At 47.9% G+C, this 18,772-nt stretch overlaps 1 protein-coding gene across 1 annotated transcript in view; it reads left to right on the plus strand.

The window, feature by feature from the left end:
- LOC146800049 (uncharacterized) overlaps positions 1 to 18,772 on the plus strand; it is a 90,989-nt gene that overhangs the window by 34,726 nt on the left and 37,491 nt on the right. The window contains exon 6 of the mRNA XM_085620965.1: positions 9,770 to 9,871. Within this exon, the coding sequence (XP_085477091.1) occupies positions 9,770 to 9,871 (102 nt within the window). The remainder of the gene's footprint in view (positions 1 to 9,769; positions 9,872 to 18,772) is intronic.

Here is an 18,772-nt window from a genome sequence, read left to right on the forward strand (position 1 = left end):
TGTGGGAATCAAATGGATCAATTTGGATTGATGTTGCCATTTCAGACCTACTGGCTTTACCAATGCCTGTTTATTTTCTGTTTCCCATAATCTTATTAAAACTAGTTACAGTGATTTTCCATTATGAATATTTTTAGGAAATACTAGCATACATCAACACATTTTACTAAATGACGCTGCAAAGAAATTATACCTAAAATTGTACAGTAGTTTAGGTAAATGTTTTTACATTTTTTTGTGAAAGTTTTATTTTAAAACCAAAGAATCACCAATCTTGCTTTCAAGCTTCATATTGCCAAACTTTGAAAACATGTGTTCACATTTTTGTACTGGAACCACTGTCAGTAGTTCAGTCGGAGCTTACAACATTAGTACAAGTTTGAACAGCATTAAGACATGGAGACAAATATGACCTTAACTGCAGGCAATGCCTTTCCCTGATCCATAATGTGGTACTGTAAACTGGCAGCCATAAGGTTTGTGCTGTAGGGGGTTGGGCCTACTTGTCCCAAGGACAAAATACACATGAAAACTCGTTGCCCTTGACCCCAAACAATATGTCCTGGGCGCCAGGCTATAGGAATTCCACACCCCTGGTTGTAACAATATAAATGATTGTAATAAGAGTTGTCCATTGAGGTAATGCTAATAATACTTTCCAAGCTATGTACAGGATGGTCCTCCGATTCTAGACTCAGACATGATGTAAAATGTGTATGTGTGTATGTCTTCTTTATTCGTAGTCTTGGTTAAAAGACAGGCACACAGCCAACGCGTTTCGTTCCCCAAAACAGTTCGATAGCTGTTTGGTCTTACGAAGACCAAACAGCTATCGAACTGTTTTGCATTTAGATTGCCTGATATAGAACCATTCGCACTGATGTCCTCTGTATAAGATTATACTCTTGTCAGTCACCCTTATTTGAGGTTCTAGTGTACACTTCAGACAATTGTAGTGAGCCCTGACGAAGTTCCCAAGGCACAGGGGAACGAAACGCGTTGGCTGTGTGCCTGTCTTTTAACCAAGACTACGAATAAAGAAGAAACTTTTTTCTACTACGAGTGTTGGCCTTTGCATGACTTGCAATAGAGTGCACCTTCCTTTTACTTTGGACTTATTGTATAACAAGTATCTTTAAACAGCGGGTACTGGAAGTTGTGGCACTCATATGCCTATACGGATGACACATGGAAATTAAGTGCTTGACCTAAGTCAGCTGTTTGTGCTTTTGTTGTTATCCACAACATATGATGGCATGCTTCATTATAGGCACCCTCTCACATTGGAGTAGGACAGTGCACTTCAGTGGACTCAACCAAACAAAATTGGGCGTTCTTAGATATTTTTTACAGGTTACAGGACAAATTCACCGGTCCAGATCAAAAGCCTAAAATAACTAGGGGTATACCCAAAGGAGATTCCTTTAATGATCGGTACCCCTGGTTGAGGTTAAAATCGATGTTGTGGTTTAAGGGTAGAACATAATGGTTCACCTAACTGCTCTAGAATATCAACATGTTTCGACGTAACAGTAGTGCCACAACTGTTCAAAGGTCTTTGTCAGAGTCAAAAGTACTCCCTATCCACATAGCACATGCATTACATGCAGAAAAACAGAGTCTATACAGCGCTCAGGTGGTTTTTCTAGTCATTTTCCTATTCAGGTTAAGAAGAAGGACGCAAAGCACACTTTTTTCCAGTTTTAGATGTAAAATAAAATGTAAAGAAGCCAAAGAGAAATGTTCAGAAGGTTGGCAGTGCTCCAGTTTAGCCACATCTGCAACAAAGAAACTGTGCACTGGATCTTCAGGGTCCATGTTTTCGTATACCTGTTCATGCAGAGCATTAGAACATACTTCCTTTTAAAGGGTGTAAAAGATGCACTATCAGTACCGAGTTCTTCTTTGTGTTCTCGAGCTAAATTCTTTTATAAAATTATAGCCATGATAGTCGTCGAAGGAGAGGAACGTTTATGCACCTTTGCCCATTAAAGGATTAGTGAAGAGGCTTCTTTTCAAAGACTGTTGCAAAATTTTAAGATGACATTGAACCGCCTTCACAATTTGGATCTTCTAATCACTGAAAGAAAATAAACTTTGTACCTACACAGTATGCCTTATGGACATCTAACATACGGAATGGAACCCTCAGCATCATTACAGTTCCAGCATACCGGCAAGGGTGATCTGCCCGACCACCAGAGCCTAAGGAGTAATAACAAATTCTGTGCAAATATTTAAATTGTTTCTGGCGGAGATGGGTGGATACCACCAGGGTCCCAGTCGCCATTCACGCCTCAGTCCATTTGTCATAGTGCTATTGACCCATGGTGATGCATCCATCGTTCTTTAAGGTTCAGGAATGCATTAGGAGAGTTAATACTTAATGACTTATAGATTTGGTATGATATCGTTCTTACCTTGTTGCTTGTGCATTAGTTTTCCTCCCAAGGAGTGGGACTCTGATACTGCAGTAAGGTTTGAAGAATGACATGCCAGCGAATGCCCTAGTTGGAAATATTAGAAAAATGAACTCTTGTGGAGTGTATACTGCTTGGGTAGCTGCCCAAAGGTTTTCAGTTGATTATTCACCCAAGCATCCCCTATCATGAAAATACGAATGAGGTCCCAATCTTGAAACTCTTATAGGCCAACCATGTCCTGAATCGTGATGGTCTGCGTCACATTAGACCTCTCCTGAGATTTGTGATGAGTACCGGAACTGCGGCTGCAAAGACAGGCATTGAGGGTTTCAGTCACTCACATGGTCTTGAACATAAGTGTCTGTAACCTCACTTCCTTACGTTGAATCTTGTGAAGTGGTCATAGGATGATTGTTGCATCCCCTGCATGTAGGAAGCTGGTGCTGTATATACTATACCAAAGTGACGCATAGTGTGCACAGAGTCCAGTGGAACCCCAAAGGTAGGCAGAGGTAAAGTTAGATAACACCTCACTCTCTATTTGTGGTAGTGTGGTCGAGCAGTCAGGCTTTACCAGAGGACAGTGTTAAGCATTTGTTGTACACACTCAGTCAGCAAATGAATTCACACGCTCAAAGACTGAACTTCAGACTAATTGTTGAACCAAGCAAACCTGACACATGTAATTGATAAGTACTTTGCAGTAAATATACAGGTTGTAACACAGTTTGAATTGCAATTGTAAAAGCACTTTGTTTTGACTTACAGTATTGTTTCTGAGAAATGCAATTCTTTGTAAATATATCACATATACTTTATATAGGATTTTCTGTAAGATTACAGGTAAGTTACTTTTGAGATTAATTTTCTTACACAGTGTAGTATACCTGGATACTACACTGGGGCATTTCCTGTAAACAGGAAAGTACAATCGATTTTGTTATTTAGTACAATTTTAAAGAATTTCTTTAGGCTTTCAAACTCCACACTTTTACATTTTTCCAAGAAAAACAGTCAATGTTATCCTATGGAGGAAAATTGTGTTATCGGTTTTACAGTAAGTATTCAGTAGTGTGAGTTGAGGTTCTGGGGGTTGACTCAGATGTCCCTCAGGGTCAGGGATGCACTCTCGTTACACCCTCAGCGGCACTTGGGCAGCCAAATGCAGAGTGCTGAGGCTCAATGTTATCCAATGGGGGGCCTCCTGTTGGTGGCTGCTGACGAGCAGGCCACTTGGTTGTGGGAGCAAAGATCCTGGACTTTAGCTCAGGGCAAATGGGGAAACAAAGTAGCACCAAAGGTGCACCCTTCACGTCACGGGGGCGGCTGAGTGCAGGATGTTGTTTGCAATGGGAATTCCTTGGTTTGCAAAGGCCCTGCAGGTTGGAAGGCGAAGGTCTTATGGGTGCGGCCACCACTTCGAGAGGTAAGTTGGGAGTTGGTTAGGCACCATAAGTTGGGCCAACCAAGACCGAAGGGCGTCGGGTGCAGGGGTGCCTTTAAGGGTCGGATCTTCTTACCGGCTCCTGGTCGCGGTTGGGGGAACCTTCCGGATTTAGGCTACAGGCGTTGGCTGGAGGTTTGAGGCAGGTCAGGCGTCGCCGGATCTCAGGTTAGAATTGGCGGGAAGACCTCCTCGTGGTGTTTGCCCACTCGAGCTTGGGCCGTGGACGGCGGGTGCAGAGTGGGGCGGATTGGCAGTGTCCGGACAGAGCCAGAAGTTGGAGGTTGGAGGTGAACAAATCCGGTGTTCACGGGACACACAGTCTTTGCGGTTGAAGGCAGGCAGGTCCTCCGTTTTTTTTTTAAGGTTGCTGGTTTGCAGGTCACACCGGGATTTCGCAGGAGCAAGGTTGAGGTGGAGGCAGGCTGGTAGGGCTGGGGCCAAGTCAGCGGGCGTCTTTCTCTTGTGAGCTTCGGCACGGCTGTTCGGTCCTTCTTCTTCTTTTCTTGTAGTTTCTTCTGGTCTGAGGAAGCACGGTTCAGGGTTGCCCCTAAATACTAGATTGAGGGGCGTTACAGGTAAGTAAAAAGGTTGGGACCAATGGGTCCCTTCCCTGGGGTGGGTACACCCCCTATTATGCCACCCTCCAGTGGGAGGGGGGCATAAGCCTTTCCCTGGTTGGCTGGGTCCCACCATCTGCAAGATGACGGGTACTGAGAGTTGTGCTTCACCTCGACTCCCCCACCTGAGGGGTGGAGTTGGCAGAGGTGGGCACACCTCTCTTCCTCACTTGTCTCTCCCGCCCAAAGTGGGGGTCAGAACCAGTGGGGAACAGTTGCTGAAAGCAGCAAGTGGTCTGTCGAAGCTCACAAATTCGGCAAGCCTTTGAAGCTTCCCCTTCGTGACTCTGCCCATTCTAGGGGAGGAGGCTTGTCACCTCATGCCAGGATGTGCATTGTGTCAGGCCCCCAAGAGCAGCAGGCTCTCAACCCAGGGTCCAGAAACATGTCTGGTGGTGGATCTCTCTAAGATGGCCTTTGTGTGTATTTTTCATTAAATCCCACACTGGCATCAGTGTGGGTTTAGTGTGCTGAGAAGTTTGATACCAAACTTCCCAGTTTTCAGTGTAGCCACTATGGTGCTGTGGAGTTTGTAATGACAAACTCCCAGCACCATATACTCTTAATGGCAGCACTGCACTTACAATGTCTAAGAATGAACGTAGACACTGTACAGGGCTCATGCACCTTTACCCTCACCTCTGGTATAGTGCACCCAGCTAGAGGGGTGACTGATCCATGCCAGGGCAGTGTGTTGTAGGCATGGCACACAGGGATGTGTGCCATGTCGACTCTTCACTTTGTTCTGCACCAAGACATGCAGCCTGCAAAGGCAGTGTGTGGGTGTAAAGTTACAGGGCCTCTAAGGGTGGCGCAATAAGTGCTGCAGCCCTTAGCGGTCTTCCCTGGTCAGAGTGCCCTGGGTACCTGTGGTACAATTTACTAGGAGCTGACCTGTATCCAGAGTTGCCAGTTGGGTTTGGGTTAGTTTTGGGAAAAGAACTTAGGCCCTGGGAACGTGAATGGCAGGCACCCAGGGCACATCAAGTTAAAAGTGCATCAGTAGTCTGGCAAAACGTGTTGGGGGTGGGGGGGGGGTTACTTCAACAGAAACCAAGCTTTAAACACTGCAAGATCGCTGTCCCTGTGGTTAGGGGGCCCCAGAGACTCCAAAGGCTCTAGAACACCGGTTGGGTCGCTCACCATTTCAATAGCGATTTTTATGTTCTATTACCCAGTCCAAGCCTATGGCTTTCCCGTTAAAGCTGACCCTCAGTCTGGCCAGGAACATGAGTTCTTAGGGTAACGCCATTGCTTTTGATTTTTCTTTTTGACCTATGTAAAGGAGTGGTGTTGCTCCTGGACTGCACACATGTCCTCAAGGACCTCAAGAACTTCCGGCCCATCTCCCTGCTCCCGTTCCCGGTGAAGGTCATCGAGAAGACCGTCAACAAACAACTGACCCGCTACCTCGACGAGAACAGCATCCTGGATCCGTCCCAGTCCGGGTTCCGCAGCAACCACAGCACAGAAACGGCCCTCATCGCTGCCACAGATGACATCAGGGTCCTGCTGGACAACGGAGAAACAGCGGCCCTCATCCTCCTGGACCTGTCAGCCGCCTTCGACACGGTCTGCCACCACACACCAAGAACACGCCTCCATGACGCCGGAATCTAAGAGAAGGCCCTGGACTGGACCACCTCCTTCCTGTCCAGCAGAACACAGAGCGTCCGCCTCCCCCCCTTCTGCTCCGAGATAATCTGCGGCGTACCCCAGGGCTCATCCCTCAGCCCTATGCTGTTTAACATCTACATGGCACCACTCGACCACGTCGCCCGACTGCATGACCTCAACTTCATCTCCTATGCCGATGGCATCCAACTGATCCTCTCCTTCACCAAAGATCCCCACACCGCCAAAACCAACCTCCATGAAGGAATGAAGGCCGTCGCCGAATGGATGAGGAACAGCCGACTGAAGCTGAACTCGGACAAGACGGAGGTCCTCATCCTCGGGTCCACCCGTTCAGCCAGGGACGACTCCTGGTGGCCGACTGCACTGGGAACTGCTCCAACACCTACCGACCACGCACGCAACCTTGGGGTCATCCTCGACTCCACCCTCCCCATGATTAAGCAGGTCAACGTCGTTTCATCCTCCTGCTTCAACACCCTCTGCATGCTCCGCAGGATCTACAAGTGGAATCCCCACCGAAACGAGAAGAACGGTCACCCAGGCCCTCGTCAGCAGCAGGTTGGACTACGGAAATGCCCTCTACGCAGGAGCCTCGACCAAACTCCTGAGACGGCTTCAACGCATCCAGAACGCCTCAGCACGCCTGCTCCTCGACATCCCTCGCTGCAGCCACATCACACCCCACCTGAGAGACCTGCACTGGCTCCCCGTCTACAAGAGGATAACCTTCAAGCTCCTCACCCACGCACACAAGGCACTCCACAGCACCGGACCAGCGTACCTAAACAGACGACTCAGCTTCTACACCCCCACCCGCCAGCTCTGCTCTGCCGACTTCACCCTCGCCACAGTCCCCCGCATCCGAAGAACGACCTTTGGCAGCAGATCATTCTCCCACCTCGCGGCCAAGACCTGGAACACCCTCCCCATCCACCGACAGCAGACCCAAGACCTGCTGACCTTCAGAAGACTCCTCAAGACTTGGCTTTTCGAGCAGCACCCCCCAGCGCCTTGAGATCCTCATGGGTATGTAGCGCGCTTTATAAATGACATGATTGATTGATGTAATCCCAAAAAAGCATGATCTTATCATTCTGTACAATGCCTGCAGTCCGAACAACTCAGTCGCAGTTGCTATGATTGTGCATACGGGCTATAATGGGTGTGGGAGGGCCACCAAGTGAGTAGAGAGGTTGAGGGAGGGAGGGAGGTTCTGCTGCAGGACCCTATGTGCATGGTCTCTGTTATAAAACATTGGGTTAAACCATTTCTCTGGAACCCAAGAGCGCAGCCAGTTTGTAAGGAAGATGTCCATTACTTGGACCTCTGACCTTTTGTGGAGCCACACTATTCTGTTATTGTTACGTTGAGCCCTGCCTTCCGCGTCCTCAATTGTCCTCCAGGCTCTTGGAGACAGTCAGCAGTTGTGGAAAAGCGGCTTGTATAGCTTAAGTCTTTTCCTTTACTTCTTATAAGTGCCCCTCTGCCTGTCCAACCCTCACTGCTGTATTTCAGAGGTCGTGCTGCATCAGTGTCCTATAAACATGGATCTCCTCTATTTTCCCTTCTACTGCTGACCTGCTGTCTTTGATGGTCTGCAATAAGGCGTGTTGCCTACCAATGCATCCTCTTGTGGGGGGGGGGGGTGGTAGATGAATACTATACAGTATTGCAATGTATAGGGATACAAGGTTAATTTCTGTTAGTGTAACAGAGTTTCTGGCTCCTCCATTGTGAGCTAAATTTCCAAGACCGAGTGAGACCTGGGGAGAGATTAGGCAGAGCAGAGTACTCAAACCAGTTGTGAGCAGATGCATGACTCTGGTCCCCTCAATCTGATCATGGGGGGTGGATTGATTTCTTCAAACATTAATGCATCTCTTATCCTAAACCCCCTTAAACTCCTGAAAGTTCTCATACTAAGGTCACATGGAACTCAAGATTGCCTTGGGGGTGGAGGGGGTCTCCACCATTGGCCGACGATGGCCCATCACCAGTCCCTGAATATCTGCTGCGTAGGGAACTCACCTGCAATTCCTTCTCACAGTCCTACAGCCTTTTGAGGGCTCTTCACCCACATTGGGCTGGGCCACATCTGCAACTCTGCGTTTGATTGCTGTCCAGCCCACTGTGACCGAAATAGCTGTGCCCAGTCATCTTGTTCGTCCTGGCAAACCCTCAATCAGACCCACCTAGGGTTCGCCTCACCATTGGAACTGTTGGCGCTTGAATCTCACCGATCCGCCCAACACCAGTGCTTGAGTGCTCCATGCCGACATTGCAGCATGTTTTAATAGGCCCCACTCTTCGCTGCGGCTCTTTGCGTCACTGCCATGCTCTCTGTGTCCGTTCTTCCTGGGATCGAACACTCAAGTTTTGGCAGCAGGTTTTTATGGGTATCTGGGCAGGATAAAACTTCAGATTTTGTTGAATAGTGTAGAGGACGGCTAAGCTACAAAAATGAGGCACTTGCCTTCTTAGCCAGATGGCCACGCCCCTCTGGTCTCTCTAAATTGATGGGTCTACACTTTTGAACCTATACATAACCTTGATCAGCAACATGTTTTCTGAAATGTTATATTCTGTTGCCTGGTACATTAACCAGAGTAGTGAGTTAACCCAGTGGAGCAGTGCGGGCGGCATTTTTTAGGGGGACACGGCCACGCGCAAGGAAAGTTTTCTCTCCGTTGTTGTCTTCTGTTGCCTCCCCCGCTCATCGTCCTCTGATTCCACCTGCGCTCTTCGTCATCTGTCGCCAACACCCCCGCTCTTCGTCATCTGTCGTCACCAACCTACCCTCTCTGCCTCCCCCCGGCTCTTACCTTCACTGGCCGCCCCTGGGCAGCAAACTCTCAGATCGCCCTGGGCGGCGAAAGTGCTTGCTATGCCACTGAGTGGACTTCAGTCTGTGTGTCTCATCCAAAACGTAATCAATTTTCCATAATGATAAAGTATTACTAAGGACTTACCCTTAGTTTTTCTTAAGGTCATTTCTGATTTTCACATTAAACAAGCTGTTTCCTTACTGGCTTTTTTCCACAAATCTACTTGAGCTGAACTTTCTTTTTGCACCTTATGTCATTACCTAGAAAAGTCTAAAGTCCTCCATGGGGCAGACATCTCTGTATGATTTATGGAGTTGTGTACACAGGACTAGCCTCCTCCAAACAGATTCATGCAAGATGTATGGTCTCTTGTATTGTTACTGCTATGGGAAGACCTTTAGATCATTGCCAGATTAACCAGAGGCCCACATTACAAAGGGGAAAGTAGTCACCGCTGCTCTGGTTAGGAATGTCCCTATCGTAGACATTTGTAAGTGTACCACATTGAGATCTGTCCAAACCTTTGCTACCCATTATTGTCAGGATTCAGTTGCCAGGCCTGATGCATGAGTGTGCCAGGCGTCTTTCTATCACTTGTTTGCATTGTTCTATTTGTTGTCTTGCTCACACATTTGAGCACAGAGTAACTTGCTACTCTATTCTACAGTTTATGAATATCTGTGAATGATTGAATAATTTGTTCACCATTCGAAATGAATGATGCACTGAGGCGAGCTGGGAGGTGGAAGAGGTCAAAGGAGCTCCATCTTCAGCCCTGTCACTGACTGAAATCAATCTTTGTTGTTTCTCTTATTGCAGAAGAGTTTACCACAGTGATCATATCAGACAGCATCAAAGAAGAGGCCTATCCCACAGCTGACCAGGACACAAAGGAATTTAGAAACACCCTCTGCACAGCAGGTAAGCCCTCTTTCTACCTAGGATCACAGATAAATGGGCTCAATCACAATAGCCAGATACCAATGAGATTAGATCTCAATTTGGAGTGACACGGATTTTACATTAATAATAAAGGGGTCACTGTTCCATAGGAGCTGACATAAATAAAATAGTAAGAATCCGAGACCAACCTAGAAACAGATAGTTTGGCTGGCAGAAGAAATAGCAAGATGGCTGCCTAACGACACAGAGGAAGGTCTCCAGTAATGCCTTGAGATCACAGAGCCTGTCACTGCTCATACGATTCTGTGAATTTGTATAAAATATTTACATGAAGAATCAAGGACAGTCAACAAAAGACATTATGATTGTTAGTGTAGATGAAACCTAAATAAAGCAGTGGATCAACTTTTCATATTGAGTTTTAAAAATGAGATTTTCAGAGGTTTCAAAATGGTCAAATTTCCATGGCTGCAATAAATCATTAAGGTTGGACTGTCTGATACTTATAGATACACAAAGTTTGGAGAATAAGCTGCAGCAGGTACAATTTTATTAGCACAGCAGTACCTAGGAATATTAAGCATTACCTTTTATAATGCGTGTGGTGTGACTCTAGTGGAATACGGTAGATGATGAGAGTGAATACTGTGCAATGGATCCCGGTCTACTGCTGGTGTGATGTACTGTAGTAAAATGGAAGAATGAAAGATAGTAATAACTGTATCTGCTCATCTGTGATTACTTTAAATGCCAATAAAAATATGTTTTAAAAAAACAAACACTAGCAGAAGTCGTCGCAAGGGGCCACTTGCCTCCCAGCACTCGCCACCTACCTCTCAGTTTCAGGACAGTGGAGCATCTCAAAGACCTTCTCCCTGGCGGCTGCTGCACCTCCTCAAGGTCGACTATGTTCTCCCACAGCCTCCTGCAGCCAGCTTCTGGAATGGATTGCCTGGCCTGCCTGCTCTTGGGACTCAGAGTTGGCAGTGCCGGAGCACGCCCACCCCAGACTGGTATTTCAGAATGGAAAGTGAAACCTGCAAGTAGGGTCTGCGACTGTGAGGTCCTGCTGCAGCTCTGCGCATACGCCCTGCTACCCGGCTCCTCAATTTCCTCTTATGCCGCTGTTACAACAACAAAGGACATAACTTTACAAGTTAAGGCAGCTGTGGGTGGACCGTCCACCCCTAGTTCTGATATGAAGTGCCTTCTTGAGTAATTTCGAAGTGTTTGCCTTTTCAGTGCAGACCATCCACTGTCTTTCCCAGTTAGATGTTTTCAAAATAGCAATGTAGGAAAAAGCCACTGTTTGTGTGGTCCCCCACTTTTCGCCTGCTTTTCAGCTGTGTTCTTGACTGTGTGCACTTTAGCTCTGCTAACCAGGCCCCAGTGCATGAGGTCTCACCCCTGAAAACTTTGCAAAATTGGTAAAACACCTAATCGGCATATTTAACTTACCTACAAATTTCTAGTATATGGTACCTTGTGTACCTGGTCATGTAAGTTAAATGCCTTTAGGCTGCAACACCCATTGTGTCAGCCACTGCAGTGACAGTGAGAACCTGATTGCAGGCCTACCACTGTAGCTAGTTATTCTATTTTTAAAACTGCAATCCTAGCCTGTCAAAATAAACCTATGTGACAGGCCTAAACCTTCCTTTTAAATATTAGTAAGTCACCCTTAAGTAGGCCTTACGACCAACGTTAACATCTTTGCTTCTCCTTCCCCCGCCCCAACACCAGTTGGCCCTCCTCCTCTACGCATATCACGACTCTGAACCTTCGCCACACACTGCCATCTCAGGCCTAGTAGTGACACCAACAATGGGAGGACTGCACTCCACCACTACTGCCCCACCACCAGCTTCCGCAAACCAGCCCTCCATAATCCCAGAAAGTCCGCTGCTGGAAGGCACATCTTCTGTTTCTACCTCAAACAAGCTGGACAAGGTGCTGGTGGCGATAGAGCACTCCAGAGTCTCCATGGAGATGGGGTTTGGATCCTTAGCTGCAGACTTGAGCTTCCTGCACGATGACCACCATAATCTCTCAGACAAAGTCTCTGATGGTGAGAAAACACTTGCGACCCTACAACCACTGGGGACGAACAACCAGTCCCCAATCCGTAACTTACAAGACCGGCTTCAGCATCTCGATGACTGGGTGGAAGACCTGAAGGATCACTCCCGCAGGGGCATTATTTGCATCCTGGGGCTCCCAGAGGAGCTAGAGGGTTGTGACCTCCTTGCATATCTGGAGACTTTGTTCAAATCTTTCACCTCACCATCGGATCTCACCCATTTCTTTTTCCTGGAGCGAGCTCATCGCATCACAGCACCTACCACCAGAGGCCACCTGCCCCATGCTGGCTAAACTCTTGCAGTTTAGGGACCGCAGTGCTATACTCCACGCTGCCAGGTAGGTGGGCCCAATCTGTGTAGAGGAAAAAACCATCATACTATTTCCCGATTACACCTGAGTGGTCCAGCGCTCCTCCTTCCTGGTAGTCAAGAGACGTTTCCACATAGTGGGGGTACAATAGTCTTTGTTGTTTCCAGCCTGCCTCAAGATAATATCCAACAGCGCTTTTTCACAGGCCCTAAGGAAGCCTGGGATTGGACTGACCAACACCAAGGGGAGTCAAAATTGGCTCTTACAAAACCCACATGAGGCCCCCCCCCCAAGTCATACAGCCGGAGATTGGGCAGCCATGCACGGGGCCTGCTCCTCAGGTCTCTCCAACTAATTCACGCAGTTTGGAACAGATCATCCAAGACCGCAGGCGAGCTCCACAGGCTGCAGCTAACCTGGTAACCAATGCCACAACCACTGATTATGAAAAAGGCCTGCATATCTTCACAGCAGATGACACTCTAATCCGATGACTCTTAAAGAGGCTCACAGACCCCCGGCCTATTGGTAACACCACAGACGGTGGACAATCTTATTTGAAAACTGCTTCTTGTGTGTTCACATAGATGACTGTTTCACACAGTTGATTCATATTGATCAGTAGGACAATGTGCTCACTACCACTGCTGCGGAGACCTCTATCACCTGCCCTTCCTGCTCTCCTTATGACCCCCCTTGTAGATTTTCCATCTCTGCACCCTACCCCACACACAACTCCAGCGTTTGGTGCCTGAGCAGCTGGCGGGACTTGCTTGGGTTGGCATTACTCAGCTCTTGTTCTTTAAGAGCACCATGGCCACTCCACTATACCCTGATACCTAACCACACCCTCACGTGACTCTAGAGCTTACTGAACATGCCTTGTTTGGGCGTACTACCGGTTGTAATAGGGCCTCAGTATTGGACTTTTAATTTGCCCAAGTTGACACAGTCCCCCTACCATATATAAGGCGGGCCTTATATGGTTCGTACGGCGCGGGACAGTTGATACATTAGGTTGTCATTTATACTGGGTGGTCCACTTCTCACACACTACTCACTGCACCCCCACAGCTCCATGGCCCCCATGACTGATATTTGTTTCCTCGCCCTAAATGTCCGGAAATGTACACTCCCAGAAACCGCTATGCAGTCTATTCATATATCAAACACCAACAGGAGCAGATTGTCTTTTTACAAGAGATTCACACCACAAAAGGAGAGCTAGACTGCCTGTATGGGTGTTGGAGGGGTCTTGTTTGCGCCACCACTCTCTCTGCATACGCACGAGGTGCCATGGTATGGGTTCACCCCAGAGTCCCATTTCAGGAAACAAATTCAACTGTTGCAAAATAGGTTTGGCATGTTTTCCTCGATGGCCATCTTGACAGCCGGCCCTTTCTTCTCGGGAGCATCTATCCCCAGTACGGATCAGGGAGCCTTTTGGGACACCATCTCCACCACACTCGCCCATTGAACTACGTTAGCCTGGGTGTTGGGAACTGATTACAATTGTGTGCTTGACCTTACTTTGGACATATCCCACCCCATGTTTTCCTGGTCTCCCCTGCATACTCAGGTAGATCGATTCCAGAACTGGTCGCATCATTCGTTGCTCACAGATGCATGGCGGTCTCAAAACCCTGAGTCCTGGCACTATTCTTTTCACTCCATACCCCACAATTTACACATGCGTCTTGACATCTTCCTTTGTTCCACTCACTTGGTGTCCCTTGTTCTGCACTTGGCTTACCTGGGGCATGTAGTCTCCGACCATGATGCACCCTTAATGGATGTTACATGGGCACACCCACAGACACCTACATGGAAGCTACTGCAAGATTGCCTGGTGGACTTGGCATTCCAGGACGAGCAGGGAGACACAATTCGACAATATTTCTCAGAGAACCATAACACAGCTTCCACCAGGATTGTGACAAGAGGAATTTGTATCCAAAAGATAGTAGGAGTCCATCCGACCTTGCAAAAGGACATAGTGGCCGCTGAAAAGAAACTTGCTAGATTGGGTAAAGCAGCGGATAGCAAACCTGCATTCACCACACAACAGGCTAAAACCTCCTACACAGTCCTCCTGGAACGCCTGCAACGCTATCATTTTACAGCTCATACGGCCAAAGTCCATAGGGAAGGTGACCAATCTGGCAGTCTCCTGGCATGGCTGGCTAGACAGGAGTCCTCAGTCTGCCCTATTACTGAAGTGGTCACTCTCTTGGGCGTAGCTGCCCATGCACAGATTGACATTTTGCAGGCCTTCCATGAATACTAATCCTCCATCCACTAGGTGCCACTGGACACCTCGGAAGGTCACTCCAACGCGTGCCTAGCAGACATTGCTGCCCGATTCACAAAGGTAAATTGGGACAAGAGTCAAACTTTATGACATGTACAAGACCAAGTTAGGGGATGGAACCCACTAGCGGCCTGTCTCATTTTAGATCTGGAGAAAGCGTTCGATACTCTCACATGACACTATCTTTTCACGGTCCTCGCCCATATGGGGGGTTAGGCCCAGGCTTCTTGCCTGCAACCCAAATACTGTACTCCAAACCAACCTCCCGGATCCGCCTTGATCACCTCATCTTGGCCCCCTTCCCGGTCGACCATGGCACGAGACAGGGATGCCCGCATTCCCCACTGCTATTCGTGCTCGTGATGGAACTCCTTGCCATACGATTGCATGGGGAGGGCCAAGATTGGAGCATCGCGCTCACGGACAGGACGCATGCTTTGTTGTTATATGCGGATTACCTGCTTTTATGTCCGCGAGATGTAAACAACCAACCTTAGACCACTCTGGGATAGCCTAGCTGATTACGCTCCTGCCATCTACCCACTCTGTCGCCAACAACAGCCACAAGAAGTACATCTAGGAGACACCTGTCTTCACTGGCATGCTCAAGCAACTCGCTACCTAGGGGTCTATCTTTATCATACTCCCATGGACCTATACGAGGGGAACCTCTGTAAGGCCTTAGTCGGAATCAGAACCCAAGTACAATTCTGGCACTCCCTTCCCCTGATTTTGGCAGTCCCTTCCCCTGGCCCCAATAGGTAAAATAGCCTTGGCGAAGATGGTTATCCTTCTCCGCCTTCTGTATTATTTTACAAACCTCCCAGTCATCCTGCCACGCTCCTTCTTCAAATAGCTTGACACCATTCTATGCACACTCATTTGGGGCTTTAAGCGCCACCGAGTTGCCCTTGCAAAAATGCAGTTGCTGGTGGACCGAGGAAGCCTGGCCACCCCCTCCATCGAGGCATATTTTTGAGCAGCACAGCTGGTTATCCCGCTGGATCGCTGGGCTCTACCTGGGCAAAGACTGTACCGAACAGAGGCCTCTGTTGGTGACTACAATTCAGGACTTCCTCCTTCCGAGAGCTTTGTTCTTCTTCCCCTGGCCCTTGCAAGTAGCGATAGGTCAGACATATATTGTCTGAATACATCTCCTTTCCCGCGGGCCCCAATGTATGCCCCGAAATAACCCCATGTCAGTCTCCTCCACACCCTGGGATTTTATACTGCAGGTGACTTGAAGGTCTGGACAGAACACTTGGTGCTTACACTGGGTGAATCCTCCCATTTGACCTACTGGCTGCAGAGCACACAGTCAGCTCAGTCATACCTGTCATACCCTTTTGGACGTCTCAGAGGGGAAACTCACCATGCATCTTGTTTTGCAGACTATTCCAGGGAGGACCTTACCTGGCAGTTCGGGCTGGACTGTTCCTATTGGGTACAGGGTCAAGCCTGATTTGCATATGGCTGGGTCCAAACTGGAATGGCATGGTGAGCAAAAAACGATGGATTTAGGCCCAGATCTCTGTACTGGGGTGAATGTATGACATTGTTCTGCATTCTGTCCATCAATAGTTCTTTTTGCATTTGCAGACTATTCTCACCATGGGTGACGGCCGTCACCTTATCACCTGGCTCTGTAAAGCCATTCGGGAACTGGCGATCACCACCCTAGCTACACTGCACCAAAAATAGGAAGACAACTTTGGAAGGGTGCTGCATGATTAGGAATGGAAAACGGGCGATTGAATTTCCTCAACTGGTCTCCCACAATTTTTGTTTTAAGAATATACAATTCTTTCTACTCCATAGGGCATATTTAACCCCGTCTCAAAGAAACCGTTATTTTTCTGAGACACAGGTTGGATGCCGATGCTGCAGAGGACCTCATGCACAATAGCCACGTTGTGGTCCTGTCCTGCCCTACAGAGTTATTGGCAGTCGATCCACACCACCCTCCACAAGGTCATAGAGTTACAAGATATTTACACATGGGAAGGAAGCATGCTCCCAAAGCAGTTTTACATGTAAGAAACAAGAAAAAGTATGCACTTGCAGCTCTAATACTCCTTCTTGCCAAGTGTGTGCTCATACTCCCCAGTCGCTCACCTACAGCCCCTTGGGTGGCCACATGGCATGTACTGGTACGCAAATGTGGCGTGGTGGAAGAAAACGCCCTCCGCTAAGAAGAGGTACGTCGACTGTGCAAACAACCCATCTCCTCCCACTGGGCCACCTTACTCATGCATTTCCAACAGGAAGTGGGAAAAGATTAACTTTCCCCCATGATCACACCATGTGTATTTATCATCCAAGTCCCGTATGTGAGGAAAATCAGTTTGTCCTTTACTGGCCAATCCAGCAGTTTCATCTCCAACGGGGTATCCTCCTATGACTCCACATCAGGGAGGATGCTGTGCTGAAGAGCTACTCACAGTTGGGCATATTTCAACCATTGCTTAACTGACATCTGATATTCTGTTTAGAAATGGGCAAATGGAACCACCCCATTAGTGTGCCCGACTTCTGCCCAGGGTTGATATGCCAATTTTGTCCGACCCATAAAAACCCTTCAAGGTTTTCACTCTTAGGAGCCTGGACCCCTTCTACAATGGTGTTCTCTGGCTCAGTCGAGCACCCCACCCCATTTCCTTAGTTAACTTCCTCCAATTCTGAACCTCCATTTCCATAGCTGGACACAGTACCAGGTTCAGTTGACCCCCATACAGCCGCTGTAGATAGCTTTTGTTTCTCCTAGACTGGCAATCTACCCAGAATGCTGGGTCATCCCAGTGGGCATATGCCCATTGATTAACCTCACCATCCTGGGCAGCCTCATAATACTTATAAATATTCTGCAGCACTATCCCCCTTTCATACTTGGACCGCTGAAGGCTAGATGCTCCTTGGAGCGATTGCCGCGCGATACAAATTGGCACTTACATTACATTACATTACATTACAAGGCTACGTAGGGCCACTCTCAGATGTCCACCCGCCCGCAGCACGGTGCGCACCAACATGTCAATTCAAACAAAAAAAGCATCTGGGATTTTGTATGGTGAGTTCTGAAGAATATAGGAGAATTTGGGGGAGAGTCAGCATTTTAAACATTGCTGCCTTCCCAATCAATGAAATCAGCAAAGACTGCCAGTGTAGTACGTCCTGGTCAAAGCGGTGCAGCAAGTGGGCCAGTTTTGCATTGTAAAATCTTTCCATATCATTGGTGATCCATATCTCCAGGTATTCAAATTTAATTGCCTCCACTCTAAATAGTAGGGCCAACAGCTGTCCCCAGTCCCAGCTGCCAATGGGAAACAGCAAGGATTTATCCCAATTTATGGCAAATCCAGAGACCTCTCCAAAAAAACGGAAAATGTCTTGCAGCCTCTGAAGTGTCGTAGGCACACAGGCCAAATATAGCAAAATATCAACTGCATACAGGGAAATTCTTTCCTCCCTGCCCAAGCCACCCTCCCAACCCCAAATCTGCTGGTCCACTCTTTTCCATTCCGCCAGGCCCTCTATGGCCAGCACAAACAGCATCAGCGACAGAGTGCAGCCGTCTGTACAACCGAAATTCTCAGGAGGGTCATCCTGCACTGGGTCTATCACAAAGTAGTTGGACCCATGTCCAGTATTTGGAACCAAAGCCCATTTTTTCTAGAACACACAAAAGAAATGGTCACTCCATGGAGTCAAAGGCCTTATTAGCATCCAGCGAAACAATAGCCAGATTATTGTGGAGTCTGCAGAGGTTCAGCACTGTCGAGCGGCCAGGCATAAAACCATTCTGATCTAAATGCACCAGCCGCGTCACCACCCTTCTCAATCTGTTAACTAAAAGCTTGGCCAGAGTTTTGAGATCTGCATTTAATAAAGATATTGGGCGGTAAGATTCACATCTGTGTCTGGGCTTACCAGATTTACGGACCAGAATTATTGTTGCTAAATGCTTATCTGCCAGGGATTCCCCTTTCTTAAACGCCTCTTCAAAGGCAGCACACAGGTGGGGGGCTGTCCACTTAGTAAATTTATAGAAAAACTCCACTGGAAACCCCTTAAAGCCTGGGGCCTTCCTTGCTTGCATCTGGCCCATAGCCAAAGAGATTCCCCCCTCTGATATGTCTGCTTCTTAATCAGTCATTTGGTTTGGGCCTAGTCTGTTCACAGGGCAATTTGCTATGAAGCTTAAAATTTCCTGCTCAGGA

This window comes from Triturus cristatus, chromosome 8, assembly GCF_964204655.1.
Source record: "Triturus cristatus chromosome 8, aTriCri1.1, whole genome shotgun sequence".
NCBI classification, from domain to species: domain Eukaryota; kingdom Metazoa; phylum Chordata; class Amphibia; order Caudata; family Salamandridae; genus Triturus; species Triturus cristatus.